The sequence below is a fragment of the Podarcis filfolensis genome (assembly GCF_964270895.1).
Source record: "Podarcis filfolensis genome assembly, chromosome: 18".
Classification (NCBI taxonomy): Eukaryota; Metazoa; Chordata; class Lepidosauria; order Squamata; family Lacertidae; genus Podarcis; species Podarcis filfolensis.
In genome coordinates this window covers 10,575,917-10,602,247 of record NC_139622.1, presented here as the reverse complement: position 1 = coordinate 10,602,247, position 26,331 = coordinate 10,575,917, and the positions used below count along the sequence as shown (strand labels likewise).

At 48.2% G+C, this 26,331-nt stretch overlaps 2 protein-coding genes and 1 long non-coding RNA gene across 5 annotated transcripts in view; all 3 read right to left on the bottom strand.

Moving 5' to 3' along the window:
* The window catches only part of RNF126 (ring finger protein 126), a 767,042-nt gene that overhangs the window by 642,493 nt on the left and 98,218 nt on the right, over positions 1-26,331 (bottom strand). The window lies entirely within an intron of this gene.
* Positions 950-25,313, bottom strand: CNN2 (calponin 2). 3 transcript variants are annotated; one of them, XM_083594856.1, is made up of 9 exons: positions 25,117-25,281; positions 12,008-12,129; positions 10,797-10,863; positions 9,462-9,599; positions 8,683-8,799; positions 7,767-7,913; positions 4,950-6,488; positions 4,825-4,904; positions 950-4,776 (listed from the first exon to the last, which is right to left on the bottom strand). In XM_083594856.1, exons 1-7 carry the CDS (start codon positions 25,177-25,179, stop codon positions 6,228-6,230), a joined length of 915 nt encoding a protein of 304 aa, XP_083450982.1. In that variant the 5' UTR covers positions 25,180-25,281; the 3' UTR covers positions 950-4,776; positions 4,825-4,904; positions 4,950-6,227. The 3 variants fall into 3 exon arrangements, with proteins under 3 accessions (XP_083450982.1, XP_083450983.1, XP_083450984.1); XM_083594857.1 differs by lacking the exon at positions 4,825-4,904 and having other exon boundaries at positions 950-4,495; positions 5,787-6,488; positions 25,117-25,313; XM_083594858.1 differs by having other exon boundaries at positions 950-6,488.
* The window catches only part of LOC310753633, a 192,081-nt gene continuing 166,699 nt past the window's right edge, over positions 950-26,331 (bottom strand). The window contains exon 2 of the long non-coding RNA XR_014543406.1: positions 950-3,799. This is a non-coding gene — a long non-coding RNA (uncharacterized lncRNA). The remainder of the gene's footprint in view (positions 3,800-26,331) is intronic.

The window sequence follows — 26,331 nt, the reverse complement described above, 5'->3', positions numbered from 1 at the left end:
GAGACTCTTGAGAGTCCAGTGGACTGAAAGAAGATCAAACCTCTCCATTCTGAAGGAAATCAGCCCTGAGTGCTCACTGGAAGGACAGATCCTGAAGCTGAGGCTCCAAGACTTGGCCACCTCATGAGAAGACTCCCTGGAAAAGACCCTGATGTTGGGAAAGATGGAGGGCCCAAGGAGAAGGGGACGGCAGAGGACGAGATGGTTGGATAGTGTTCTTGAAGCTACAAACATGAGTTTGACCAAACTGCGGGAGGCAGTGGAAGACAGGAGAGCCTGGCGTGCTCTGGTCCAGGGGGTCACAAAGAGGCGGACACGACTAAACGACTAAACAACAACAAATATATTTATATATATAAATACCCAGTGTTTGTGTGTATACACACACACACATATACTCTGTGTATTGTGTGTGTGTGTGTGTGTGTGTGTGTGTGTGTGTATAAAACACATAGGGTATACACACACACTATATGTTTGTATTATATATATAAAAACACACACAGTGTGCATATACGTAATTTTAATTTTTATCATCTACAATACTGTCTTATTTACTTTATAGCACAGTGCATTGTTTATTGCTTTCATTTCATGGATCCATGGTCTGGTTACATAGTAAAATTCACGTTCAATTGGTGTTTTAGGGGTTGTTTTTAAAAAGTCTGGAACAAATTAATCTGTTTTGCATTGCTTTCTAGGGGAAAGCGCGCCTTGGTTTTGGAACGCTTTGGTTTTGGAATGGAATTTCCGGAACGGATTAAGTTTGAGAACCAAGGTGCCGCTGTAAAGACTCTTCTGATCTATCCGTGTGTTAAGATGTTTAGCGGATAGTCTATTGCAAAATGGAAAACCAGGTATCACCCAGCCCTAATATAATCAAAACACACAATGTCACCACCCTTTTGCGCAGACACACACAACTGGAAAAAAACCACGCACACCAAGGTTTGTTCTGCTTTTAAAGCATTTTATTGCTGATATTCAAATATTGCAGTTTCACATTTATTTATTTTTTTGTCCCAGTTACGTCCCTCTTCCGTTTCACAGGATAAAACGCTCTCTACCAAGGAAAATAAAGTTTGCGGCGGCTGTTATCCGTACAGTTATGGGGGGAAACTGTCCAGTTTCTGTTTTAAAAAAGGGAGGATGTTTAGCAATGAAGAAAGAGCCACATTTTGCGGAGGGTGGAGAAGCCTTTTTTAAAAATTAAAAAACACGCAAGAATGGCATTGGCCTCAAGGTTTAAAAAGCAGGGAAGGGAGAATCTGGAAGTCCAGAAACCATCTGGAAAGGCCAAACCCTAGTTTAAATACATCGGAAACCTGGCGCCGTGAACTAGAACTCCCAGCAGCCGATGTGGCAAATGTTGAAAGTGGGGAGCCCAGGGCATCAGATTCCCCATGCTTGGAATAAGGGGCGTTTTATAGCAAAAAGAACCCCCAAAATCTTTGCTAAAAACATGTTCCTGAGGACTAGCGCCCCTGTTATTGCGGCGAGAGCAAGCCAAGAGACTTCTGCAACAAAATAAGAATTGCAGGCTGTGCTTTTTTCCTGGGGGTACGCAGAATGGCAGAGCTGGAAAAGACCCCAGTAAGCCTCACCAACTTATTTTTAATATTTCCATCCCAGTTGATCTGCGCTGGGTTGGATATTTCTGATTTGTATGGCTGGTTTTATTATTATTGCTGAAATCAGTGCTTTTTTTCTGGGGGTACGCAGGAGTACGCATACCCCCTAAAAACATTTTGTGAATTTTTATACTTTTGTCCATTTACTGTATGTGTTTTCCCCCGATTTGAACGGTAAAATGGTGGTTTTTCTTGAGTAAATGCTTTTTAAAGAAAAATAAAAATTATTATTATTTAAAGGAAAAAAGCACTGATTGCAGGAGATTGTGGACGGGTGAGTTGTTCATAGACGGCTAGTGTTCCCCCTCACTTCTGGAATCAGAAACAGCCTTTGTCTCTGAAGAGACACAGATCAGATTCTGCAGATATTAAGTATTTGGAGCAAGTCCTCTAGAGATCTGTGTAGCTCCGAAGTCTGCAACTATCCCCCCAGAGCCCTACTGAGAGCAGACCCACAGAAATCGACAAGACGTTCACATATAGGTCTACTCAAGAGTATGAGCCACTAGGAAACATCTTAGTGGACTATAGCTTTCTACTTTCCCCAAACTTGGGTTTGGGTTTTTTAAGACTACAATTCCCATCGTCCATGACCACAGGTCTGGCTAAGCTTGGCATGATGGGAGTTGTAGTCCAACGAGAACTGGAGACCCAAATTTGAGAAAGTTTGGGAAATCTAACGGGTTCCTTGGCTGTGATCTTTTCTGTAGTCTTTCCGAAAATTTTCACATCCATTAGCAAACAGACAATTTAGTGACTCGTATCACCATGAGATTCCCTACAGAGAAATTAAGGCTATTTGATGGAATGCTTATAAAAGATTTAAGATGTGCGGACATATTTTTAAAACAACAACATACTGGTCCCTCAACATCACAACAACAAAAATAGATCCTTTAAGCATTATATAAAGGCTTACAAACTTATTTTCAATTTATTTTTAAAAAAGAGGAGTTTTGGTTTTATTTAGGAAAGGAAGAATTCTTGGTCCCTTAAAAAGAGTTATGTAGCAGCAAGAAACGGACACCTAAGGCCTCTGAGGAGAAGGGGGGGGAGAGAAAGAGAAGTTGCAATCTTTGAAAGCCTTTTCAAGTGGCTAGACCTCATTGAGTTAGGCAACCGACACCCCATAATATAAGACCTCTGCTGCCCCAAGCACTACGCAAATAGGCTACAGCGATAGCGATACCGCCGGAATCAAAAATCCCCAAAGACAGGGACGGCAGCTAGATCTTCCTAAAAATATTAAATCTGGATCTCGCCCTTTTTGCGACAATTTGAGCTTGCAAACGAGCTTTTGATAAGTATCGTCGTCGACATGCGAATCGAGAAATTTGCAGGGCTGCAGTTTTGACTGAACGTCAAGGTCTAGCGGCAAGCAAAGTTTTCAACCTGACTTCAAAATCGAAGGCACCAAGGTGAACTGAACCGCATTAAGTGCTGTAGATTAAAAAAATGTTAATTTTTTTTACCTTCCACAAGCCAAGTTTTGGTGTGAAATCTGCTGCAGATTCCACAGGCTTCATATTTTAAAAAAATAATAACCTAAGTTTCTAGTCCCCGTGACGGACCCCTTCCCTCCAGTTAATCTTCGTTTTCCCGGTTCGCCCCTCGCTTATACACATGCCTGAATCGACGTTAATATCCCTTGCACAAAAATATAAAACAAAGGGCCTCCGTTCTGAAAAGACACCAATAAAATGCATGGGTGCATTTTGCATAATTCAGGTTCCAGCAAGGAAACAAAAATCAAACTGACCTTGCAGAATAATTATGATTATTTTTTAAAGTGGGGGCAGTTCTAAAGGCTATATGTGTACACCACCATTCCATGTGACCACAGAAGGCTGGGCTGTTTTTTTTTTTTTTGCTACAGAAAAAACAACAACCCAGGATTTGCAGAGTTTTCTAGACCATATGGTTGTGAACATTGTGGTCTGCGGACAACGCAGGATTCCTCGCCAGTTCAGGAAAGTGATTGCACGACATCAGGTTTATTTTGTCGGCCCAGCCCAATTTATCTCTGGCTATCCGGAGCCTCGTGGAATTGTCAAGTTGGAAGGGGACCCCCAGCGTTCATCTAGACCAACCCTCTGAAATGCAGGAATCTCAGCTAAAGCATCTGTAACAGTACGTTTCCGAGCACAATTCAAAGTGTAGGTGCTGACCTTGAAAGCTCTAAACGGCCCAGTAGACCTGAAGGAGCGTCTTCACCCCCATCGTCCAGCCCGGACACTGGGGTCCATCTCCCGAGGGCCTTCTGGCGGTTCCCTCCCTGCGAGAAGCCAAGTTACAGGGAACCAGGCAGAGGGCCTTCTTGGTGGTGGCACCTGCCCTGTGGAACGCCTTCCCACCAGATGTCAAGGAAATAAGCAACTATCTGACTTTTAGAAGACATCAGAAGGCAGCCCTGTTTAGAGAAGCTTTTAATGTTTGATGCATTACTGCATTTTAATATTTTGTTGAAAGCCGCCCAGAGTGGCTGGGGAAGCCCAGCCAGATGGGCAGGGTATAAATAATATATTATTGTTATTATTATTAATGCCATCGGAGTGCATTTCGCTCTGAGTAAACCCACTGAAAAATCAATCGGCCAGGGTTTCAACGGGTCGACTCAGCAAATGGCTAATGTCAGATGACAACCCCTATTGCAGTCACATCTAACTCTCATGAGTCTGCGATCTACTCCCAGTATAAAAAAAGCTTGTCCTTTTATATATACAGTGGTACCTTGGGTTAAGTACTTAATTCATTCCGGAGGACCGTACTTAACCTGAAACTGTTCTTAACCTGAAGCACCACTTTAGCTAATGGGGCCTCCTGCTGCTGCCGCACGATTTCTGTTCTCATCCTGAAGCAAAGTTCTTAAACCGATGCACTATTTCTGGGTTAGCGGAGTCTGTAACCTGAAGCGTATGTAACCCGAGGTACCACTGTACACCCACCATCCATCCATAGCTGTGAACTTACAGATTTGAAAATAAGGGACCAGCAGCCTCGAAAATAAGGGACCAGCAGCCCAAATAAGGGATCTTGCTGTTGTAAAGAGTTGCCGTATTTTTTGCTCTATAAGACTCTCTTTTCCCCTCCTAAAAAGTAAGGGGAAATGTGTCTGCGTCTTATGGAGCGAATGCAGGCTGCGCAGCTATCCCAGAAGCCAGATCAGCAAGAGGGATTGCTGCTTTCGCTGCACAGCGATCCCTCTTGCTGTTCTGGCTTCTGAGATTCAGAATATTTTTTTTCTTGTTTTCCTCCTCCAAAAACTAGGTGCGTCTTGTGGTCTGGTGTGTCTTACAGAGTGAAAAATACGGTACATACATTGGTAGGATTGACAGATACTGTCAATCCGGCAGGAGGCGGTTGCGGCACGGCCGCAGCCGCTGAAGCGCCGCCCTTCTGCGTCCCTCCCCATCCCCTCCTCTTCCTCCTCCCTCAGCCGCCACCACCACTGCCGCCACCCGGCTCACGGGCGGCGTGGGCGAGAGTCTCTCTTCCTCCCCCTCTCTCTCGGGCGGGGAAGGGCCGATGGAACTCCTCGCGCCAGGACAACGGCGCCAGCGCTCTCTCTCTCGCGGCGGAGGACCCCGAGCCGCTGCTTCCCTCCCGAGCTGGGCGAGCATGAAACCCAGGAAATTTAAGGGACATCATCAATAAGGGACAGCAGCGGGACACGGCGCTGGGATAAGGGAGTTTCCCGCCAAATAAGGGACGGTTGACAGCTATGCAACTACAGGAAACTACAGTCATACCTCGGGTTACAGACGCTTCAGGTTGCGTTTTTTCGGGTTGCAAACCGCCGAAACCCAGAAGTACCGGAACGGGTTACTTCCGGGTTTCGGCAGCCGTGCACAAGCACAAAATCATGCTTTGCGCATGCGCAGAAGCGCCGAATCGCAATCCGTGTGTGCGCAGAAGCGGGTTCCGAACGTGCATCCCGCATGGATCACATTCGCAACCCGAGTGTCCACGGTTGCGAATCGTCAGCCGCAGACGCCAAACGACCGCCCACCGGACGCGCCGTAGCGACAGAGTGGTGGGATTGGGGGACGGAGACCTTAATTCCACAGCATTTTCCAGACTGCGATAGGTCACAATCCCGCGATCGACCCAGATCTCCCTGGGATCTGCCTCTCGATCGTGGCCGGCCGCTTGGACATCTCTGCACCCTGGCGTGTTAAATCCAGAATCTCGATTTAATCTCACGGGTTGGTGGTGCAAGCACAGCCTTAGATCTGGCCCAAATAGACTCACTTTCTTAAAAAAAGAACGAACGGAAGACCTTTGTTTTAATCCAGGCGTCCGCAACCTCGGCCCTCCAGATGTTTTGAGACTACAACTCCCACCATCCCTGACCACCGGTCCTGTTAGATAGGGATGATGGGAGTTGTAGTCCCAAAAACATCTGGAGGGCCGAGACCGAGGGAGCCTGTTTTCATCTCTGCTACGCGGAGAAAAGATTCTCATTCTTTCTAAAGTCGCAAATATGTAAAGATTGCAGTATCTGTGGCAATTAAGAGGCAGGAACTGTACAATGGTGATTTGCCGGGAAGGGGGAAATCGGAAGGCGACACCCCCCCCCCCCGCAATTCCCCAGGCTCATTGCTCCTCTCCTTCCTGGTAGTAGTAATATTCCGCCGAATTCCCGTCGTTATGCGCCGCGTTGGCCGCCTCGCCAGCGTTGCCCTGGGGGCAGTACTTGGGGTCGTAGATTTGGCGCCCCAAGCCGAAAACCTGCCCGCTTTGGTTAGCCCCTTGGTTGTAGCCCATTTGCAGAGACATGGAGCTGTCGTCGCATTTGTCCGTCCCCAGCTTCGAATCGTAGATGTGCCGCCTCGTTCCTGGAGCCGTCATCCCCACCTGATCGGGGAGGGAAATATTAAAAAAGAAAGGAGGAAGAATTTGAGCTCATATGCACAACACCGTTAAGAGTTAGAGTGAGCGATTCTGCCATGATGGAGTAAGACTGAGCTGCAGAGTTATAAATCGTCGTAAGGGGAGGTGAGCTTTCAATATGTCATTATATCTGTATTTCAAGTTCAATCTCCCCTGTCAAGGCTAATTTTTGATGCAACCGGTCTGGGAAAATTAATGAGCAAACGCCTAGATTTGATTTCATCGGAACTGAGAAGAGATGGCGTCTGCCAGCAGCGAAATGACTTTTGGATTGATTTGGCACAAACAGCGTGTGAGGAGATACCGCAACAACAGAGGGGAACCAAACACATAAAATCCACACAGAAACACATCATTACTTACTTCAACTCGCTTGTGGAAACAACTCAGAGGACATGAGATATGAGATGATCAGAGCCCCAACCAAACTTGAAGCATGGGAAGTCCCAACAAAAAAATTATAATTTAGGCAGAATATTTGGACTAACTGACATGTATTTGTATGATTGGGAACATTTAATGTGATTTAATTGGATTGTTAAAATAGGAAACTTAATAAAAATGATTAAAAAAGAAAAAGAGTTAGGTTGAGCGATAGCGGAAGCAGTCTGCATCAGCCACTAGCCATAGCAATGAAATAAAACAAAATGTGCTGAAGGTAGAGGTAAAAAACTTAACTACCATCGTGCCTTGGTTCTCAAACACCTTGTGTGATGAAAAAGTTGGTTTTGCTGGACCAGCGAAGATTTTACCTCAGCTAATATTAAGGGGTTTCCGAAGTATGTAAAAGGGGAAGATGTGCAGGCATTCCTTTTTGGTTTTGAACAGACTTCTAAAGATTTAAACATTTCTGAGCAAAACTGGGTGCTGTACCTTTGCCCACAGATATGTGGAATTTTGAGCGAAATATACTCAGATCTCAGAGGATGAAACCTCCAATTACTTCACATTTAAAGAGAGAGCGAAAGTGTGCTCTGGTCTGACCGCAGAACGAAGCCGTGATATTAAAAGAAACCCGGGAGAGACTGGGGAACCGAATAAATTTTAACAGGCAAAAAAAAACCAAAAACCTCACATCCACTTTCTAAACACCCAGGTAGTCTTGACTGGACAAGAATTATTATCTTTTTTAGCAAAGAATACAGCAAAAGTCACCCGCCTGGTATCAATTGGCAGGGAGTTCCAAAGGTCAGAGTTCTTACCGACGTGGAATTGGCACAATTATGCGGCAACTGTCCTTACCTGACTAGCACATTTGTTTGTTCCCATTTGGAGGCTGATGGTGGAATGGTCCATCGGAGGTAGGATCTGGTTTTTGGGGTCGTAGAGGTGTCTCCGGGTTCCGTAGGCCGTCATCCCAGACTGGCTGGCGCATTTGTTGGTGCCCATCTGAAAGCGGAGAGGTTTGGGAGTTACTACGGCTAAAAGCAGAGACACCACCTTGCCAACAAAGGTCCGTATAGTCAAAGCTATGGAGGAGACTCTTGAGAGTCCCCTGCTCCTGCCCACCTAGCAGTTCGAAAGCACGTCAAAGTGCAAGTAGATAAATAGGTACCGCTCTGGCGGGAAGGTAAACGGCGTTTCCGTGCGCTGCTCTGGTTCGCCAGAAGCGGCTTCGTCCTGCTGGCCACATGACCCGGAAGCTGTACGCCGGCTCCCTCGGCCAGTAAAGCGAGATGAGCGCCGCAACCCCAGGGTCGGCCACGCCTGGACCTAACGGCCAGGGGTCCCTTTACCTTTATTATTATCCATGAGGCCAGACTTCCCGGGGATGAGCTGCTGTGCTCATTAGGCCTGACAGTCCACCAAGTCTGTGCAAATCCGTGTTCTTGCTAATACAGTGGTACCTCGGGTTACAGGCGCTTCAGGTTACAGACTCCGCTAACCCAGAAATAGTACCTCGGGTTAAGAACTTTGCTTAGAATGAGAACAGAAATCGTGCTCCGGCAGCAGCGGGAGGCCCCATTAGCTAAAGTGGTGCTTCAGGTTAAGAACAGTTTCAGGTTAAGAACGGACCTCCGGAACAAATTAAGTACTTAACCCGAGGTACCACTGTAAAGAGTTGAACTCCAGCTCGGTCAGTGTGATTTATTGCTGGCTCGCACCTGGGGAAGTCTCCAGGTAATTGTTGGGCTCTGGCGGCAACAGTATCACCCACCTGCAAACCGATGACACACTGTCCGGCTTTCAGCTTGGCGTCGTCAAAGCACCGCTCCTGCTTCTCGGAATATTTCACACCAATGTCGACTCCGCTGTCAATCCCCTTCGTCTTGGCCTGGGAGGGGGAGAAGAAACACCTTAAAGCAAACTTTACAAGTGGCTTAGAACTTTTGCAGATTGTGTCTCCACAAGTCTCTAGTCCTCATGGCCCAACGGGAATAGATTCTGCAAACAGAGGGAGGAACTCTTCCTACAGATTGTATGAGGATAATAATACTATCTAGATATCTTTTTTTAAAGGACTGGCTTTTCGCAGAGACTGCTGCTTGGGAGAATCTAGGGACAAGTCTGCTTCAGAAACATCCTTGCAAAAAGCTTAGCTATAATGAAGGGAGCAGCAGGGCCTCCTTGGTGGCTGCACCAACAAGTCCCGTTTAAATGGCCTCCAGGAAGACAGAACGGCCAAGGCTCAGACCTGCCCCTTCTGAGCGAAGCGTTTGGCAGCTAGGAGAACCAACAAGCCGCCTCTTCTTTTCTGCTGCCTCGTAATCTTTCAAGAGGCTATTTTGATTATTTGGGCAGGGGGGCAAGGCAATGCCCGCCCTGCAGACAGTCTGGACTCCCCAAATCAGTCCACAATCCCCAGGTGGACTGCAACCAATCAGCCACCACCACCATGGCGCAGCCCAGCCAATCTGCCATGCCACGGAGGCCATGGGGCACTGGGCACTGTCGTTCAGCCCCAAGAAGGCGCCCGGTTGCGCAAGCTTGACTCACCATGCCTGCCAGCGCCAACAGCGACACCTGGACCTGAGTCATGTTCCCGTTCTCAAACAGGTCGTTGGCTTCGAAGACGTCAACGGGCTTCAGGCCGTAGCTCATCATGGCTTTGATGAAGTTGGAGAGGTTCTCGAGCTGCCAAAGGAAAGGGCAGCCGGGTCAAGGCTGGCGACCCCTAAAAGCCCCTTCTCACAAAATTAGGGGATCCCTTCTAAATCATCTGGGGTTCGCGTTGGGAATTATCGGTCCGTTTCCAGAAGGGGCAGAGCTCACCCCCAATATAAGTACCAAGGTGGAGGTTGGCAGATTGTAAAAACAGTGGTAGCTTGGTTCTCAAGCGCCTTGGTTCTCAAATGCCTTGGTTCCCAAATGCCTTGGTTCCCAAATGCCTTGGTTCCCAAATGCCTTGGTTCTCAAATGCCTTGGTTCCCAAATGCCTTGGTTCTCAAATGCCTTGGTTCCCAAATGCCTTGTTTCCCAAACGCCGAAAACCCAGAAGTGAGTGTTCCGGTTTTCGAATGTTTTTCAGAAGCCGAACGCCCGACGCAGCTGTCGGCTATTGTTTCCGGGGTGCCTGAGCCAATCAGACGCCGCGCCTCGGTTTCCGAACATTTTGAAAGTCAAACGGACTTCCAGAACAGATTAAGTTTGGCGCCTTTGTTTTTGCTCTTTATTTTGCGTTTTTGTTTTTGAGGCTTTTTCGGTTCGTTTTTGTGACTGTGTGGAACCCAGTTCAGCTACTGATCGATTGATTGTGTGACTGAGGAAATAGATAAAAGCCCCCCATCCAAACAATGACCATCATCAGTGTGGGTAAGGAAAAAAAATAGTTTTTACTTTTGTCGTCTACAATACTGTCTTAATTATTTTATAGTACAGTACATTGATTTATGGGACGGGGGTCCCATAAACCACAGAGCCTAGGGCTTGCTGATCAGAAGGTCGGCGGTTCGAATCTTCTGCAACCCCAGAGTCGGCCACGACTGGACCTAATGGTCCGGGGTCCCTTTACCTTTACCTTACATTGATTTATGCATTCATTTTATGGATCAATGGTCATATTAGATAGTAAAATTCATGTTAAATTGCTGTTTGAGGGGTTGTTTTTAAAAGTCGGGAACGGATTAATCAGTTTTGCCTTACTTTCTATGGGAAAGCAGTGCGCCTTGGTTTTGGAACAGACTTCCGGAACGGATTCAGTTTGAGAACCAAGGTACCACTGTATGCTTCCCCTGCCCCCAGAACACAGGTCAGCCTTAAAGGCATTCCTGAACCCACCTCCCTAAAAAAGAATAAAATCCCTTAATCGTATCAAATTCGTATCGAACATACCTGGTGCCAATTGAGGCCTGAGCGATTAATTTTCCTTATTGAACCCGGCTGAAGTTTGTTCATTAGCCTGGGGAGGGAAAACACAAACAGACACGCATGTAAGGTTTCGACGCCATGTTGGGCAGGAGCAGGACTTCCCCCAATTAACTAAAGAATGGTTTTTCAACCATTTTGCCCATCGTTACAAATATGCCAGCGAGTTAGCTTGTGTGTTGAAGCGATGATTCTCCAACATCAACATCATTGGACTGGTCATGTTGTTCAGACCCCTGATTTTCCAAAGCAACTCCTCTATTCTGAACTTAAAAATGGAAAGCGTTAATGCTGGTGGTGAACAAAAGAGGTTTAAGGACAAGGCAAATCTTTTAAAATGTAGTATAAACACCGACAACTGGGAAACACTGGCCTGTGAGCGCTCCAGTTGGAGAACAGCCTTGACCAAAGGTGCCATGGGCTTTGAAGACACTCGAACTCAGGACAAGAGGGAGAAACGTGCTAAGAGGAAGGCACGCTTGGCAAACCCTCACCGGGATCAACTCCCATCCAGGAACCAATGTCCCCACCGTGGAAGGACATGTGGATCCAGAATTGGCCTCCACAGTCACTTACGGACTCACTGAAGTATCTGAAGAAGTGTGCATGCACACGAAAGCTCATACCAATAACAAACTTAGTTGGTTTCTAAGGTGCTACTGGAAGGAATTTTTTTATTTTGTTTTGACTACGGCAGACCAACACGGCTACCTACCCGTGTTGACCATGTTCATGGAAGACAATCTTAGGTACAAGTAAAGGGACCACTGACCACTAGGTCCAGTCGTGGCCGACTCTGGAGTTGCGGCGCTCATCTCGCTTTATTGGCCAAGGGAGCCGGCGTACAGCTTCCGGGTCATGTGGCCAGCAGGACTAAGCCACTTCTGGCGAACCAGAGCAGCGCACGGAAACGCCGTTTACCTTCCCGCCAGAGCGGTACCTATTTATCTTCTTGCACTGGTGTGCTTTCGAATTGCTAGGTTGGCAGGAGCAGGGACTGAGCAACGGGAGCTCACCCCGTCATTGCGGGGATTCGAACTGCCAACCTTCTGATCGGCAAGTCCTAGGCTCTGTGGTTTAACCCACAGCGCCACCCACGTCCCTTGGCTCACCCGGGTCCGTTATAAAATGAAATTTTAAAAAATATATACCACGCATAAAACACACGGCCTACTCACTCGCAAAGTGCAACGCCGTCTTTCAGCCCCTTCTGAAAATCGGGGCCGATGTCTCTTCCGGTGACGCTTTCTATCCATGTCCTTAATTCTGCTTCCTTCTGAGGGTCGTATTTCAGCGCAAGCTGGAGGGGGAAAGAGGAGAAAAACTGGTTCAAAATTACACAAATTGCACTCCCTAAGTGCCGGCCAATAGTGTTAGAAATCAGTCACGTACAAGGTGTGACCGGAAAGTTTGGTGAATGGTAACAGAAATCAGACAGCGAGAAATATCCGAACATGCAACCGGCATCGGAAACCCACAAAATTACAATTATGTACGGAGGTGAAAAGCAATGACAAACCTAGCCAGCATCTTAAAAAGCAGAGACATCACCTTGCCAACAAAGGTCCGTATAGTTCAAGCTATGGTTTTCCCAGTAGTGATGTATGGAAGTGAGAGCTGGACCAAAAAGAAGGCTGATGGCCGAAGAATGGATGCTTTTGAATTGTGGTGCTGGAGGAGACTCTTGAGAGTCCCATGGACTGCAAGAAGATCCAACCTCTCCATTCTGAAGGAAATCAGCCCTGAGTGCTCCCTGGAAGGACAGATCCTGAAGCTGAGGCTCCAAGACTTTGGCCCCCTCATGAGAAGAGAAGACCCTGATGTTGGGAAAGATGGAGGGCACAAGGAGAAGGGGACGATGGAGGACGAGATGGTGGGACAGTTCTTGAAGCTACCAGCATGAGTTTGACCAAACTGCGGGAGGCAGTGGAAGACAGAAGTGCCTGGCGTGCTCTGGTCCAGGGGGTCACGAAGAGGCGGACACGACTAAACGACTCAACAACAACAACAAATATTTTTCGCTGTCCGATTTCAGTGAACATTCTGGTCATGCCTTGTATTTTTTAACTGGTGCGGGTCCAACTGCGAACGTGTGGAGATCTCTGGGCACCAGGTTGACAACGTTGACGTTTCCATCTGTCTGGACCCTCCATCTTTCTTAAGCAGGGAACCAGGAAGAGCTTATTCCTTGCATTTATTTCGCACCTTTTTCTCCATCATGGTTCTCCAGATGTTTTGGGACGTGCGTCCATTTTCGGCTTGCGGACGGGCCTCCAGAACGCATACCGTCCACAAAACGAGGTTTGAGTGTATTATTATTTAAGCTTGCTTTCATTTCCCCCAACTTACAAAAGCAACATTTAGCAGCTCAATGAACCATTCTATCTATCATCTATCATCTATCATCTATCATCTATCATCTATCTATCTATCTATCTATCTATCTATCTATCTATCTACAGTGGTACCTCGGGTTAAGTACTTAATTCATTCCGGAGGTCCGTTCTTAACCTGAGACTGTTCTTAACCTGAAGCACCACTTTAGCTAATGGGGCCTCCCGCTGCCGCCACTGCACGATTTCTGTTCACATCCTGAAGCAAAGTTCTTAACCTGAAGCACTATTTCTGGGTTAGCGGAGTCTGTAACCTGAAGCGTATGTAACCCAAGGTACCACTGTATTTAAAACCCCTTTCAAAGTTCTGCTACTTAAATTATAAGCCTGGGAAAACAAAACAAAAGGGCAAAACAGTTCAGCGACGAAGCAACGTATGTTTTCCCCCATTTTCTCACAGGGGAGCTGTAGGAGGAAAGGAAGTTAAGTCAAGGGAGCTGTCAGCTGGGAAAGATTGAGAACCTCTGGCTACACTGGCCGGCAACAGCAGCAGCTCTCCAGGGTTGCAGACTCAGGGAGATACTTTGAGATTCGAACTCAGGACCGGCAAGCTCTATAGCACCAAGCGCCAGCCCTTCCCCTGGACTATTATGAGTTTGGGCGCTTGCGTCATCAAAAGCCTTTCCTGCCCCAATGTGCTTGCCAGTTACAAAAGAAGAAAAGAAAAAACTCGGAGAGAATGAAGAAATCCCATAATAACCTGGAAGAACAGGGCAAGCCTGATGCCACAAGCTGGCGGCATGTCTCAACTTCCTGCTGAATGAGCAAGCAACAAGGAGAGGTGAGTGGCCAGGCCTTCTTGGCAAATAAATCGCAAGCTTCCATGTTCCTTTTGGGGTCTCTTCTCGGCCTCAATAAAATTCGAACCTTTGCTATTCGGGCAAAAAACAAGACTCTCCGCTTTGAACAAAAACACGCCCGACCCAGCCACAGGGGTCCATATCCCTGCAGCCCTGGCGCGAGACAGAAACTGTCTTGTTATATAAGCTGGCGCATCTTCCAAACAGATCTGGCACCTGTGCCAACTTTCAGGGTGTCTGCGGAGACACTCAGAAGAGATTTGGGCATTGCCAGATTTATGTATAAGCTAAACAAGCTATAGGGACGCGGGTGACGCTGTGAGTTAAACCACAGAGCCTAGGGCTTGCCGATCAGAAGGTCGGCGGTTCGAATCCCCGCAATGACGGGGTGAGCTCCCGTTGCTCAGTCCCTGCTCCTGCCAACCTAGCAGTTCGAAAGCACGCCAGTGCAAGTAGATAAATAGGTACCGCTCCGGCGGGAAGGGAAACGGCGTTTCCGTGCGCTGCTCTGGTTCGCCTGAAGCGGCTTAGTCCTGCCGGCCACATGACCCGGAAGCTGTACGCCGGCTCCCTCGGCCAGTAAAGCGAGATGAGTGCCGCAACCCCAGAGTCGGCCACAACTGGACCTAATGGTCAGGGGTCCCTTTACCTTTAAACAGGGTGTAACTTAGGGCCCTACTCTCTTGGCAGCCGCAAAGAAATTTAAAGGGGAAAAAACTGGATGTACATTTCCAAAATATAAGATTAAAAAACCAAATACAATAAAACCGACATGCAGCAACCGTGTTTTGTGTTGTGTAGGCTCCTAGGATGTAGATAATGGTTTATTCGGCAATTAGCTCATACCAGGCATCCCCAACCTTCGGCCCTCCAGATGTTTTGTGACTACAATTCCCATCATCCCTGACCACTGGTCCTGTTAGCTAGGGATCATGGGAGTTGTAGGCCAAAGCATCTGGAGCAGGCACCCCCAAACTCGGCCCTCCAGATGTTTTGGGACTACAACTCCCATCACTCCTAGCTAACGTCCATCAACGTCCGAGAACCTGTATACCTGAGTTTCTAACACAGAAGGCAGCGCCCATTAATCGTAAAATCATAGCATTGAGAGTCATCTATTCCAGACTGAAGAAACCCCAACTAAAGAATCATGGCAAGAAAAATGGATGGACTACGCAGAACTGGCAAAACTGACATACAAGCTATGGGACAGGGATAACTGTGACTTTAAAGATGAATGGGAACCCTTTACAAAGTATTTGAAGACACAACAAACCAAACTGGACTCCTTGGCTGGCTTTGAATTCACAAACTTTTTATTGATAATAATCAGCTAAATAGTTTGAGGATCTATACAACTGTGTAACATCCAGAAAACAGCATTCTCAGAGAAATCAAAGACTGGAACTGAGGGAAGTCGGGGGGTGGGTGGGTAGGTTCTGTGGGGGGAGGGAGGGGGAGGGAGGAAAAATGGGGGGGAATAAGGATGATATGTTTCTGGATAATACCGTATTTTTTGCTCTACAAGACTCACTTTTTCCCTCCTAAAAAGTAAGGGGAAATGTGTGTGTGTCTTATGGAGCGAATGCAGGCTGCGCAGCTATCCCAGAAGCCAGAACAGCAAGAGGGATCGCTGCTTTCGCTGCGCAGCGATCCCTCTTGCTGTTCTGGCTTCTGAAATTCAGAATATTTTCTTTCTTGTTTTCCTCCTCCAAAAACTAGGTGCGTCTGGTGGCCTGGTGCGTCTTAAAGAGCGAAAAACACGGTATGTTCTGTCCTAATTTTGAATGAAAAAGTTATTTTTCAAAAAAGGGAGCCATCTATTCCAACCCCCTGCGACACAATGAGAGCGCACATGTGAGAGGAACGATTCTCTCTTTTTCTTGGATCAAGAATGGGAGCCTCTGGCTTCCTCGGGGCAGCTTTTGCGAGCTCTGCCTGCACTGTTGTCTGTTCCCCCTCTGGCTTGGGTGCGGAACACGGCTGCCAAGGAGGAGAAGCGCTGAGCCATCGGGCGGCGAGAGTCTCCTTTCAAAATGTGCTGATCGGCCAGGAACAAGGTGCCCTTTCGTTGCAAGCCAACCTGGTTAGCAAGCGGCAGGGACAATGCTTCACGGCGCCGCCTAACAGACCCCTAAGTGTTCCCCGAGGACTTGGGCGGCTCGGGTAAGACGGGCATCGGCTAAGGAACTGGAGAGATTTGCCAAAGGGCACGCCACTAAAGTCTGCGTCAAAGCCAAGAGCTTCTCTAAGAGTTATCTCCTGCTTGGACTACTGCCATGCGCTCTCCGTGGGGCTACCTTTGAAGGTGACCCGGAAACTGCAACTAATCCAGAACGCGGCAGCCAGACTGGGGACTGGGAGCGGCCGCTGAGACCACATAACACCAGTCTGGAAAGACCTACATTGGCTCCCAGTACGTTTCCGAGCACAATTCAAAGTGTTGGTGCTGACCTTTAAAGCCCTAAACAGCCCAGTATCCCTGAAGGAGCGTCTCCACCCCCATTGTTCTGCCCGGACACTGAGGTCCAGCTCCTTGGGCCTTCTCGCGGTTCCCTCCCTGCGAGAAGCAAAGCTACAGGGGACCAGGCAGAGGGCCTTCTCGGTGGTGGCACCCGCCCTGTGGAATGCCCTCCCATCAGATGTCAAAAAGATAAACAACTACCTGACATTCAGAGGACATCTTAAGTCAGCCCTGTTCACGGAAGTTTTTAATGTATGACATTAGTGTATTTTTGGTCTTTGTGGAAGCCGCCCAGAGTGGCTGGGGAGACCCAGCCAGATGGGCGGGGTACAAATAATAAATTATTATTACTATTATTATTATTCTCGTTTTTTCGCTTGGAACCTTTGTTTTCGTGGGGGTTTAGCTGAGTTGGCAGAGACTCTTAAACTCAAGGTCCTGCGTTCCCTTACTTTTCTTTTTCCTTCTGTACTAGAACTCCTTTTTGGGGACTTCCCTGGCTTTTTTCTGGCCTGTGTAGGACCAGTCAGGATAGTTGGCCTTGGTGAAGATTTGATGTTTTCTTTTTTCAATATAATTTTTATTAAGTTTTCCGGCCAAGACTGCCTGTGTCAGACACAATTCACCAGCCCCTGTCTATCGCCGTTCCAATGTCTCCGCGCTGCTAGATCAGCGACTCATGAGGAAGTGGAACGAGATACACTTGGATGGCAATGATTCAGATTTGCTTACACGCACAAAACCACAGTTTGGGAGAAGAAAGACCAAAATTGCCTGAGCCTGGAAACTCCCCTCCAGCCTTTTCAATAGATTGCCTCTTTCCAGATCTGGTCTTGTCCTTGATTTTAAAAAAATACTTTCACAACAGGCCATGCCCTCCAAGGCCAGTCTCCATCCAGATAGCTGCTAAAATCCCACTGAAAAAGATGTCGTAAATAAACTGCGACCTGTCAGCAATAACTAGATCTATTCGTAATTTCGGGCAGGTGCAGGTGGCGCTGTGGGTTAAACCACAGAGCCTAGGGCTTGCCGATCAGAAGGTCGGCGGTTCAAATCCCCGCAATGACGGGGTGAGCTCCCGTTGCTCAGTCCCAGCTCCTGCCAACCTAGCAGTTCGAAAGCACAGCAAAGTGCAAGTAGATAAATAGGTACCGCTCCGGCGGGAAGGTAAACGGCGTTTCCGTGTGCTGTTCTGGTTCGCCAGAAGCGGCTTAGTCCTGCTGGCCACATGACCCGGAAGCTGTACGCCGGCTCCCTTGGCCAGTAAGACGAGATGAGCGCCGCAACCCCAGAGTCGGCCACAACTGGACCTAATGGTCAGGGGCCCCTTTACCTTTACCTAGTGCTAGGTGAGAGATCCGCAACGTCTGATGTTTCATCTCCTTCTATTCCTCCACCCCAGTTGCTCATTACAGCAGCTTATGTCACCGAAGACTCGAATCTGAGTTTGTTTATTTCCTCCGCCCTCCTCGTCCATTTTCCTTTTATGCCTCGTCTTCTCAAAAAATTAAAAATAAAGGTGATTTTAGAGGCCTCGTTGGGCCGAGGAGTTAGGTAGTTTGCATAACTTTCCATACAAATAAATTTTAAAAGCGTGACTTTGCTGCCGCATTAACCAGAGTTCTCTCGAGCTTCTTGGGTTAACAGGGCGACCTGCGATTTGCGCCCAGAACGCAGGGATTAAATCAAGACACGCTCGCTGCCCTATGGTGGAATCGCACGGGGTGGAAAAACGGGAATTCCTTCCAGACTTTTCCAAGTCTCGGCACGATCGAATGGCTCTGACGAGACTCCAGAACGAAAACAAAAGAGGTTCCCAGGGAGTTTCTGGGACACAGCCAGAACACCAGACTGAAGCAACTGGGAGTGGGCGGGAGGAAACCGGGGAACCGAGCGCAGCTCTAGGATTTGCAAGATTTCAGAGTTAGAAGGGGTCAGAGCAGTGTCAGAAACACAGATATACAGGTGAAACTCGAAAAATTAGAGTATCGTGGGAAAGTTCCTTGATTTCAGGAATTCAACTTGAAAGTGTCAGAAACACAGATATACAGGTGAAACTCGAAAAATTAGAGTATCGTGGGAAAGTTCCTTGATTTCAGGAATTCAACTTGAAAGGTGAAACTAATATATGAGACCGACTCGTGACATGCAAAGCGAGATATGTCAAGCCTTGATTTGCGATCATTGCCATGATCATGGCGTACAGCTGGTGAAAACCCCAAATTAACCATCTCAGAAATTTAGAATATTCAAGGAAATCAGCAAAACAAGGATTGCAAATTGAACAAGATTGGACCTCTGAGAAGTAGAAGCACATCTCGCTTTGCATGTCGCGAGTCGATCTCATATATTAGTTTCACCATTCAAGTTGAATTCCTGAAATCAATGAACTTTCCCACAATATTCTAATTTTTTGAGTTTCGCCTGTATAAGCCAGGCACCGAACGTGGCACCTCGAATGCCTATTCACTCTGGGGTCGGGATGGATGACCCTCGGAACCCATTCCACAGATTCTACGATTCTGTGATCTCAGCTCGACTTTAGCTTGCTCTGACAACAACTCACTTAGTCCCAGTCTGCGAGGAGGAGGAGAAACATGCAGAAGAAACGTAAATGGCATTAACTAAGGACTGGGGCAGAGGTTTTTTAAACCGTTTGCGAATTCCGTTTCGAACTACAGCCAAACGCCTCTGCTCTCTCCGCCTTGCTCTTAACTTTCCTTGCTGCGACGATGGAGGACTTGTGTGCGAGCCGACTGGCTTGGCGGAGATCATAATACAGTGGTACCTCAGGTTACATACGCTTCAGGTTACAGACTCCGCTAACCCAGAAATAGTGCTTCAGGTTAAGAACTTTGCTTCAGGATGAGAACAGAAATCGTGCTCCGGTGGTACGGTAGCAGCAGGAGGCCCCATTAGCTAAAGTGGTGCTTCAGGTTAAGAACAGTTTCAGGTTAAGAACAGACCTCCAAAACGAATTAAGTACTTAACCCGAGGTACCACTGTAAAATTTATTATTACAATGGTACCTCGGGTTACAGACACTTCAGGTTACATACGCTTCAGGTTACAGACTCCGCTAACCCAGAAACAGTACGTCGGATTAAGAACTTTGCTTCAGGATGAGAACAGAAATCGTGCTCTGGTGGTACGGTAGCAGCAGGAGGCCCCATTAGCTAAAGTGATGCTTCAGGTTAAGAACAGTTTTCAGGTTAAGAACGGACCTCTGGAACAAATTAAGTACTTAACCCGAGGTACCACTGTAAAATTTATTATTACAGTGGTACCTCGGGTTACAGACACTTCAGGTTACAGACTCCGCTAACCCAGAAATATTGCTTCGGGTTAAGAACTTTGCTTCAGGATGAGAACAGAAATCGTGCAATGGCGGTGCGGCGGCAGCAGGAGGCCTCATTAGCTAAAGTGGTACTTCAGGTTAAGAACAGTTTTCAGGTTAAGAACGGACCTCCGGAATGAATTAAGTACTTAACCCGAGGTATCACTGTATTATTATCGGCCTCCAACCTGGTGCCCAGAAATCTCCAACTGGACCTGTGCTGATAGCAAAACGTACCTGGGGGACGGCTAACGCTGCTCTGTAGGGCTTGGTTTTCAGACCCTTGGCCATTTTTCTTTGCCACCAGGACAGGTAAAGGTCATCCTGGGAGTTTTGAGTTGTCTATGCCCGTCCTTCCCCCCTTAATCTCCTGGGGATCGTTTGCCCTCTGTGCCCAAGAGAGATCACACAGGCGGTGGCAGCGAGGAAGAGGAGGGGCAGGCAATGCCAAGAAGGCCAGGAGGCTTCAGAAGTTGGCAGTGCCCTCTACGCCGCTGCCTCAGCCCCCCCCCCTAAAACCTTGCACCCCGGTGATACAATGTGCTGAAGATTTTGGAGATAGTACAGTGGTACCTCGGGTTGCAGACGCTTCTGGTTACAGACTCCGCTAACCCAGAAATAGTGCTTCAGGTTAAGAACTTTGCTTCAGGTTCAGAACAGAAATCGGGCTCTGGCAGCGGGAGGCCCCATTAGCTAAAGTGGTGCTTCAGGTTAAGAACAGTTTCAGGTTAAGTACGGACCTCTGGAACAAATTAAGTAATTAACTCGAGGTACCACTGTATTCAGTTCGAATCCTGGGGAAGGTTGTGGAAGGAAGGTATTAATTTTACTGCATACAGTGCACTTGAAGAAAACGTTATGAAAATGATGTACAGGTGGGATTTAACACTAGCTAAACTTGCCCGGGTGGCGCTGTGGTCTAAACCACAGAGCCTAGGGCTTGCCGATCAGGTCGGCGGTTCGAATCCCCGCAATGACGGGGTGAGCTCCCGTTGCTCGGTCCCTGCTCCTGCCCACCTAGCAGTTCGAAAGCACATCAAAGTGCAAGTAGATCAATAGGTACCGCTCTGGCGGAAAGGTAAACGGCGTTTCTGTGCGCTGCTCTGGTTCTCCAGAAGCGGCTTAGTCCTGCTGGCCACATGACCCGGAAGCTGTACGCCGGCTCCCTCGGCCAGTAAAGCGAGATGAGCGCCGCAACCGTCGGCCACGACTGGACCTAATGGTCATGTAACAACGGCGAGGACTGCAGCGAGTCAGCTGGCTCGATGGGAAACTTCAGTCACCAACCCAGCACCCAGAAATTGCCACGCAGTCGTGTCAGTAGCAAAACGCGCCTGGGGGATTTCGAGCGCTGGGAAAGAGGTTCCGGCAAGGAGGAAAGCAACGTGTTAAGCCAGAAATAATCCCAAGGAGGAACAACTTTCAGCCACCAACTTGGACGGCTCTGAAAAGAGGATGAGACAAAGTGATGGAGCAAAGGTAACAAGGTAAAGGACCCCTGGATGGTTAAGTCCAGTCAAAGGCAACTTTGGGGTTGCGGCGCTCATCTCGCTTTCAGGCCGAGGGAGCCAGCGTTTGTCCACAGACAGCTTTCCGGGTCATGTGGCCAGCAGGACTAAACCGCTTCTGGCGCAACTGGACACCGTGACGGAAACCAGAGCGCACATAAACACCGTTTACCTTCCTGCTGCAGTGGTACCTATTTATCTACTTGCACTGGTGTGCTTTCGAACTGCTAGGTTGGCAGGAGCAGAGACCGAGCAACAGGAGCTCACCCCGTCATTGCGGGGATTCGAACCGCCGACCTGCAAGCCCAAGAGGCTCAGTGGTTTAGACCACAGCTGGTTTATTTGTTGTTGTTTTTTAATAAAGAATCTATTTTTTGCATCCCAGGAACTGTTTTGCAAATATCAAAGCAGTTCAGAGATGCTTTCGAAGAACCGCGTCCAAAAATAAATAAAAATTTTCGGAGTGATCAGTTTGGGTTGCCGCAAGAGTTTTAAAGATTTGGATTTGCGAAAAACCACAGAGGCTGAGAAGGAAGGTATGTCAAAAGGAACTGCTACTGATTTTTATGTATTAGCAACTTTGTATTAATGCAACCTTTTTATCAGTAGCTCTGTATTTTTGTCACATTTTGTTTAAGCTTCTTATTGGGATGAGCGATAACAAACTTAGTTGGGTCTCTAAGACGCTACTGGAAGGAATTTTTTAATTTTGTTTTGACTACGGCAAACCAACACAGCTCCCTACCTGTAACTTTGTTTAAGCTTTCTGCTGTTGCCTTGGGGGTTTTGTACACTGCTTAGAGATGTTTTCAAATATATCAAGCAGTACAGAAATCAAATGCCAACAAAAGTCCGTATAGTTAAAGCTATGGTTTTCCCAGTAGTGATGTATGGAAGTGAGAGCTGGACCATCAAGAAGGCTGATGGCCGAAGAATGGATACTTTTGAATTCTGGTGCTGGAGGAGACTCTGGAGAGTCCCATGGACTGCAAGAAGATCAAACCTCTCCATTCTGAAGGAAATCAGCCCTGAGTGCTCACTGGAAGGACAGATCCTGAAGCTGAGGCTCCAAGACTTTGGCCACCTCAGGAGAAGAGAAGACTCCCTGGAAAAGACCCTGATGTTGGGGAAGATGGAGGGCACAAGGAGAAGGGGACGACAGAGGACAAGGTGGTGGGACAGTGTTCTCGAAGCTACCAGCATGAGTTTGAATAAACTGCGGGAGGCAGTGGAAGACAGGAGGGCCTGGCGTGCTCTGGTCCAGGGGGTCACGAAGAGGCGGGCACGACTAAACAACAACAACAACACAGAAATCAAATAATCGAAATCAAGTCAAATAATTTAAACCGTGGACACTTGTCTCCAGGCTCAAAGACTCTCCAGCCACAAGGCCAAAAGCTGAGAAGCCAACCCAGGACTCACGAAAACAAATATTCGGAGTCTCCAAAAAAGGAAAGGGGAAAGGAGCTGGTAAAAAAACAGAAGCCATCCTATTTCACTGAAAGGCCCAGTTACTCAGAGGTAAGTGAAAGGAGACCATCACAAAAGCCAATTGCAGGTCAATTTCACAAGGGACTAGCATCTCTCGCAGGCTTTTAACGAAAGATTATTTGCTTGGGTTTTTTTGCAAGCCTTTCCTCCAAAGACCTCAAACTTGGCCTACACAGTTCTTCGCAGTTTTGATCCTCACAGCAGCCCTGGGGCTGAGCCCTAGCGGCTGGTCAAAATAAGCGAGATCTGCGTCTGGAGTGGAGAGATTCGAATCCAGGACTCCTGACACTCTACAACCACAATGTTGGCTGCAAGGGGGAACGAGGTATGTGAGATTCAATTCTGGGAGTGTAATCCTTCAGCAGGAACCATCCCTGCTTTCACTTTCAGGCATCCGTCGAAAACTTGTGATACTCCCAGACAGGCCTGGGAAATTAATTAATTTTTCCCCAGTGAGCTTCCGGGGGGGCGGGGGCAGAAAAGTCACTGCAACTTTCTTGTACAACCTTTTTGTATTTTTTAATGAAGAGTGAAGCCTATAATTAATTGAATAAACAGGATATACATTTTGGTGTGTATGAAATAAATAGAAATTACAAGGATCAGTCTAATTCTGGCAAGATGTTTCCTTTTATACCATAGTTTTCTAAATATTCTTTAAAGAGTACTTGTATTGTATAAATATAAGTTTGTAGGGAGGTAAAAAGAAACTATATAAGAAAAATGTAACTGTGGATGGACAGATAAAGCACTGTGAGGTTAATTGGAAGTCATTTTTAATTTTCTTCTCTATAAGTTTTATAATTGCTTTCAGTACCAGGAGCATATATGATTGTTATATTAATCTTGCTGTATCTTATAGTGTGGTGGTTTGTTTGATCCTTCTGTTACTTGTTTGTTTGACTGTATGTTTGTTTACTTGTCTGTCTGTCTGTTTTTTTAATAAATGTGTTCATTTTAAATTAATAAAGATTTTTTTAAAATAAAAAATTGAAAAAAATAATAAAATGTTTCCAGGTGGCCACTTCTCCACCTCGCAGGGTTGTCGCTGGGATTAAATGATGAGGGGCGCGCGATCCATAAACGTCGCCTAGAGTCCCTTTGGATGAAAAATGTGGATATGTCTATGTGCTCATTCATGGGCACAGCTGCCCCCCCCAATAAAAATATTTAACTGAGGTTCTGCCTCCCCCTACAACATAAAGCCTGCCCCCCTAACATAAATCCTGTTTGTGTGTGTGCAATAAATAAATAAAATAAATCCAGAACGCTCATGGAGCAAGCCGCTTTTCCAGAGCTGCCTAGCTCGCAGGGTTGGTGTGGGATTGAATCAGTGCTGCGGGGGGGGGGGGGAGAAGACCCACATACGCCAGCTTGAGTCCCTGGTAGGTGGTGGGGGCGAATGGGCTCTGGACTGCGTTAAATGGATGCAATTCGTGGGTCGAATAAACCCGCAGCGCTCTCGGCGCCGCCTCTCCAAAGCCGCCTACCTCGCAAGGTTGTGTTGGGGATTGAATCAGCGCTGGGGGGGGGGGGGGCAGAGACCGACATACACCACCTTGAGACGGGGGTGGGGGGCGCGGCGGCTCTAGACTGCCTTCAATAAAACGCAAACCGGCCGTCGAATGAACCCGATGCGCTCGCGGCGGCGCCTCTCCAAAGCGGCCTACCTCGCGCGGTTGTTGTGGGAATTGAATCGGCGCTGGGGGGGGGAGGCAAAGACCTACATACACCACCTTGAGATCCTTGTGGGGGGGGGGGGACGGGAAGTGGGCTCTATCCTGCGTTCAATAAAGGCAACCCGTCGGCCGAATAAACCCGATGCGCTCGCGGCGCCACCTCTCCAAAGCGGCCTACCTCGCGAGGTTGTTGTGGGGATTGAATCACCGCTGGGGGAGCGGGGGTGGGAGGCAAAGACCCACACTGAGATCCTTGTGGGGGGGCGGGAAGTGGGGTCTAGCCTGCGTTCAATAAAGGCAACCCGTCGGTCGAATAAACCCGATGCGCTCGCGGCGCCGCCTCTCCAAAGCAGCCTACCTCGCGAGGTTGTTGTGGGGGTTGAACCGGCGCTGGGGGAGCAGGGGTGGGAGGCAAAGACCCACACTGAGATCCTTGGGAGGGGGGGGGGACGGGAAGTGGGCTCTATCCTGCGTTCAATAAAGGCAACCCGTCGGTCGAATAAACCCGGAGCGCTCGCGGCGCCACTCCAAAGTGGCCCCTCCGTGCGCCCAGGGCGCATTTACGCATTTGGCGAGGGGCGCATTATCGAGGGGGCGCGCGTCGGGACCCCTTACCCGGTTCTTGACTTCGGCCGACAAGCCGTAGCTGGGTCCCTTGTTGAACTGGTTGTTGCTCATCCTGTACCGGGGCAGGGCGCTGTCTGGCGGGGCAAGCGCGCTCGCCACACGCTCCAAAAGCAAGGGAACTCGCTCCGCGCGCCTCCGCCCGCCCTCGGCCAAGTTTTTGGGGGCCAGCCCAGCGCCGCCTCCCGCGCGCTGATTGGCCGCCAGTTGAAATAGCCTTATAAGGGCAGAAAGTGCCGAATTCCTGCAGGATGGCAGTTTCCTGTGTGTGTGGGTCTCCTTCGAAAGGAAAAGAAAGCGAAAAGGAAAACCGAGAAAAAGCGCAAATTCCCCGCAAAGGTCATAGAAATCGTGGAGTTGGAAGGGACCCTGCGGGTCATCTAGTCCAACCCGCCCTGCAATGCAGGAATCTCAACTAAAGCATCCGTGGCAGATGGCCACCCAATCTCTCCTTAGAAACCTCCAAGGAAGGAGCGCCCAGTTTTGCAGGCATCCCTGCACCTTTGAAATAGCTTTGAGGACAGACAGGCATTCAACCGGTGAAGCTGAAACTAAAACGACTTTGAATCCTGCAGGGTTTTGGCGACTGTGATAAAGTCCCCTCTTCCCTGAGCCTTATAATGGGCTCCTAGCAGGGTTTGCAGGTCCTCTAGTTTTGGGGACAGGCAGGCGTTCAACTGGTGAAGCTGAAACTTAAGTTGCTTAGGGGAAAGTGTCACCCTCCACCTTGTAATGGGCTCCTGGTGGCCTTCTGTGGCCTTGACAGGTAAACATTCAACTGGGGAAGCTTTTGGTCACGCTGCTTAGGTTACGGCTCACACCTTAACAGATTTTTGCCGTTGTTTATGGGGTGAGGACATTACTATAATTATGATTATTACTTTGCCCTGTTAAGACTTCATATAGATTTGGAAGTAAGGCAGTCGTTCAAGGGGTGAAGCTCAGGTCAAGCGGCAAGGTTTGTGGGTTGGCTGTGTGGCCACTGGGCGCACTGCTGGGTTGGTGCTGACCTTGCAATCCCTAAACGGCCCAGTATCCCTGAAGGAGCGTCTCCACCCCCATCGTCCAGCCCGGACACCGGGGTCCAGCTCCGAGGGCCTTCTGGCGGTTCCCTCGCTGCGCAAGAAGTGAGGTTACTGGGAACCTGGCAGAGGGCCTTCTCGGTGGTGGCGCCCGCCCTGTGGAACACCCTCCCATCAGATGTCA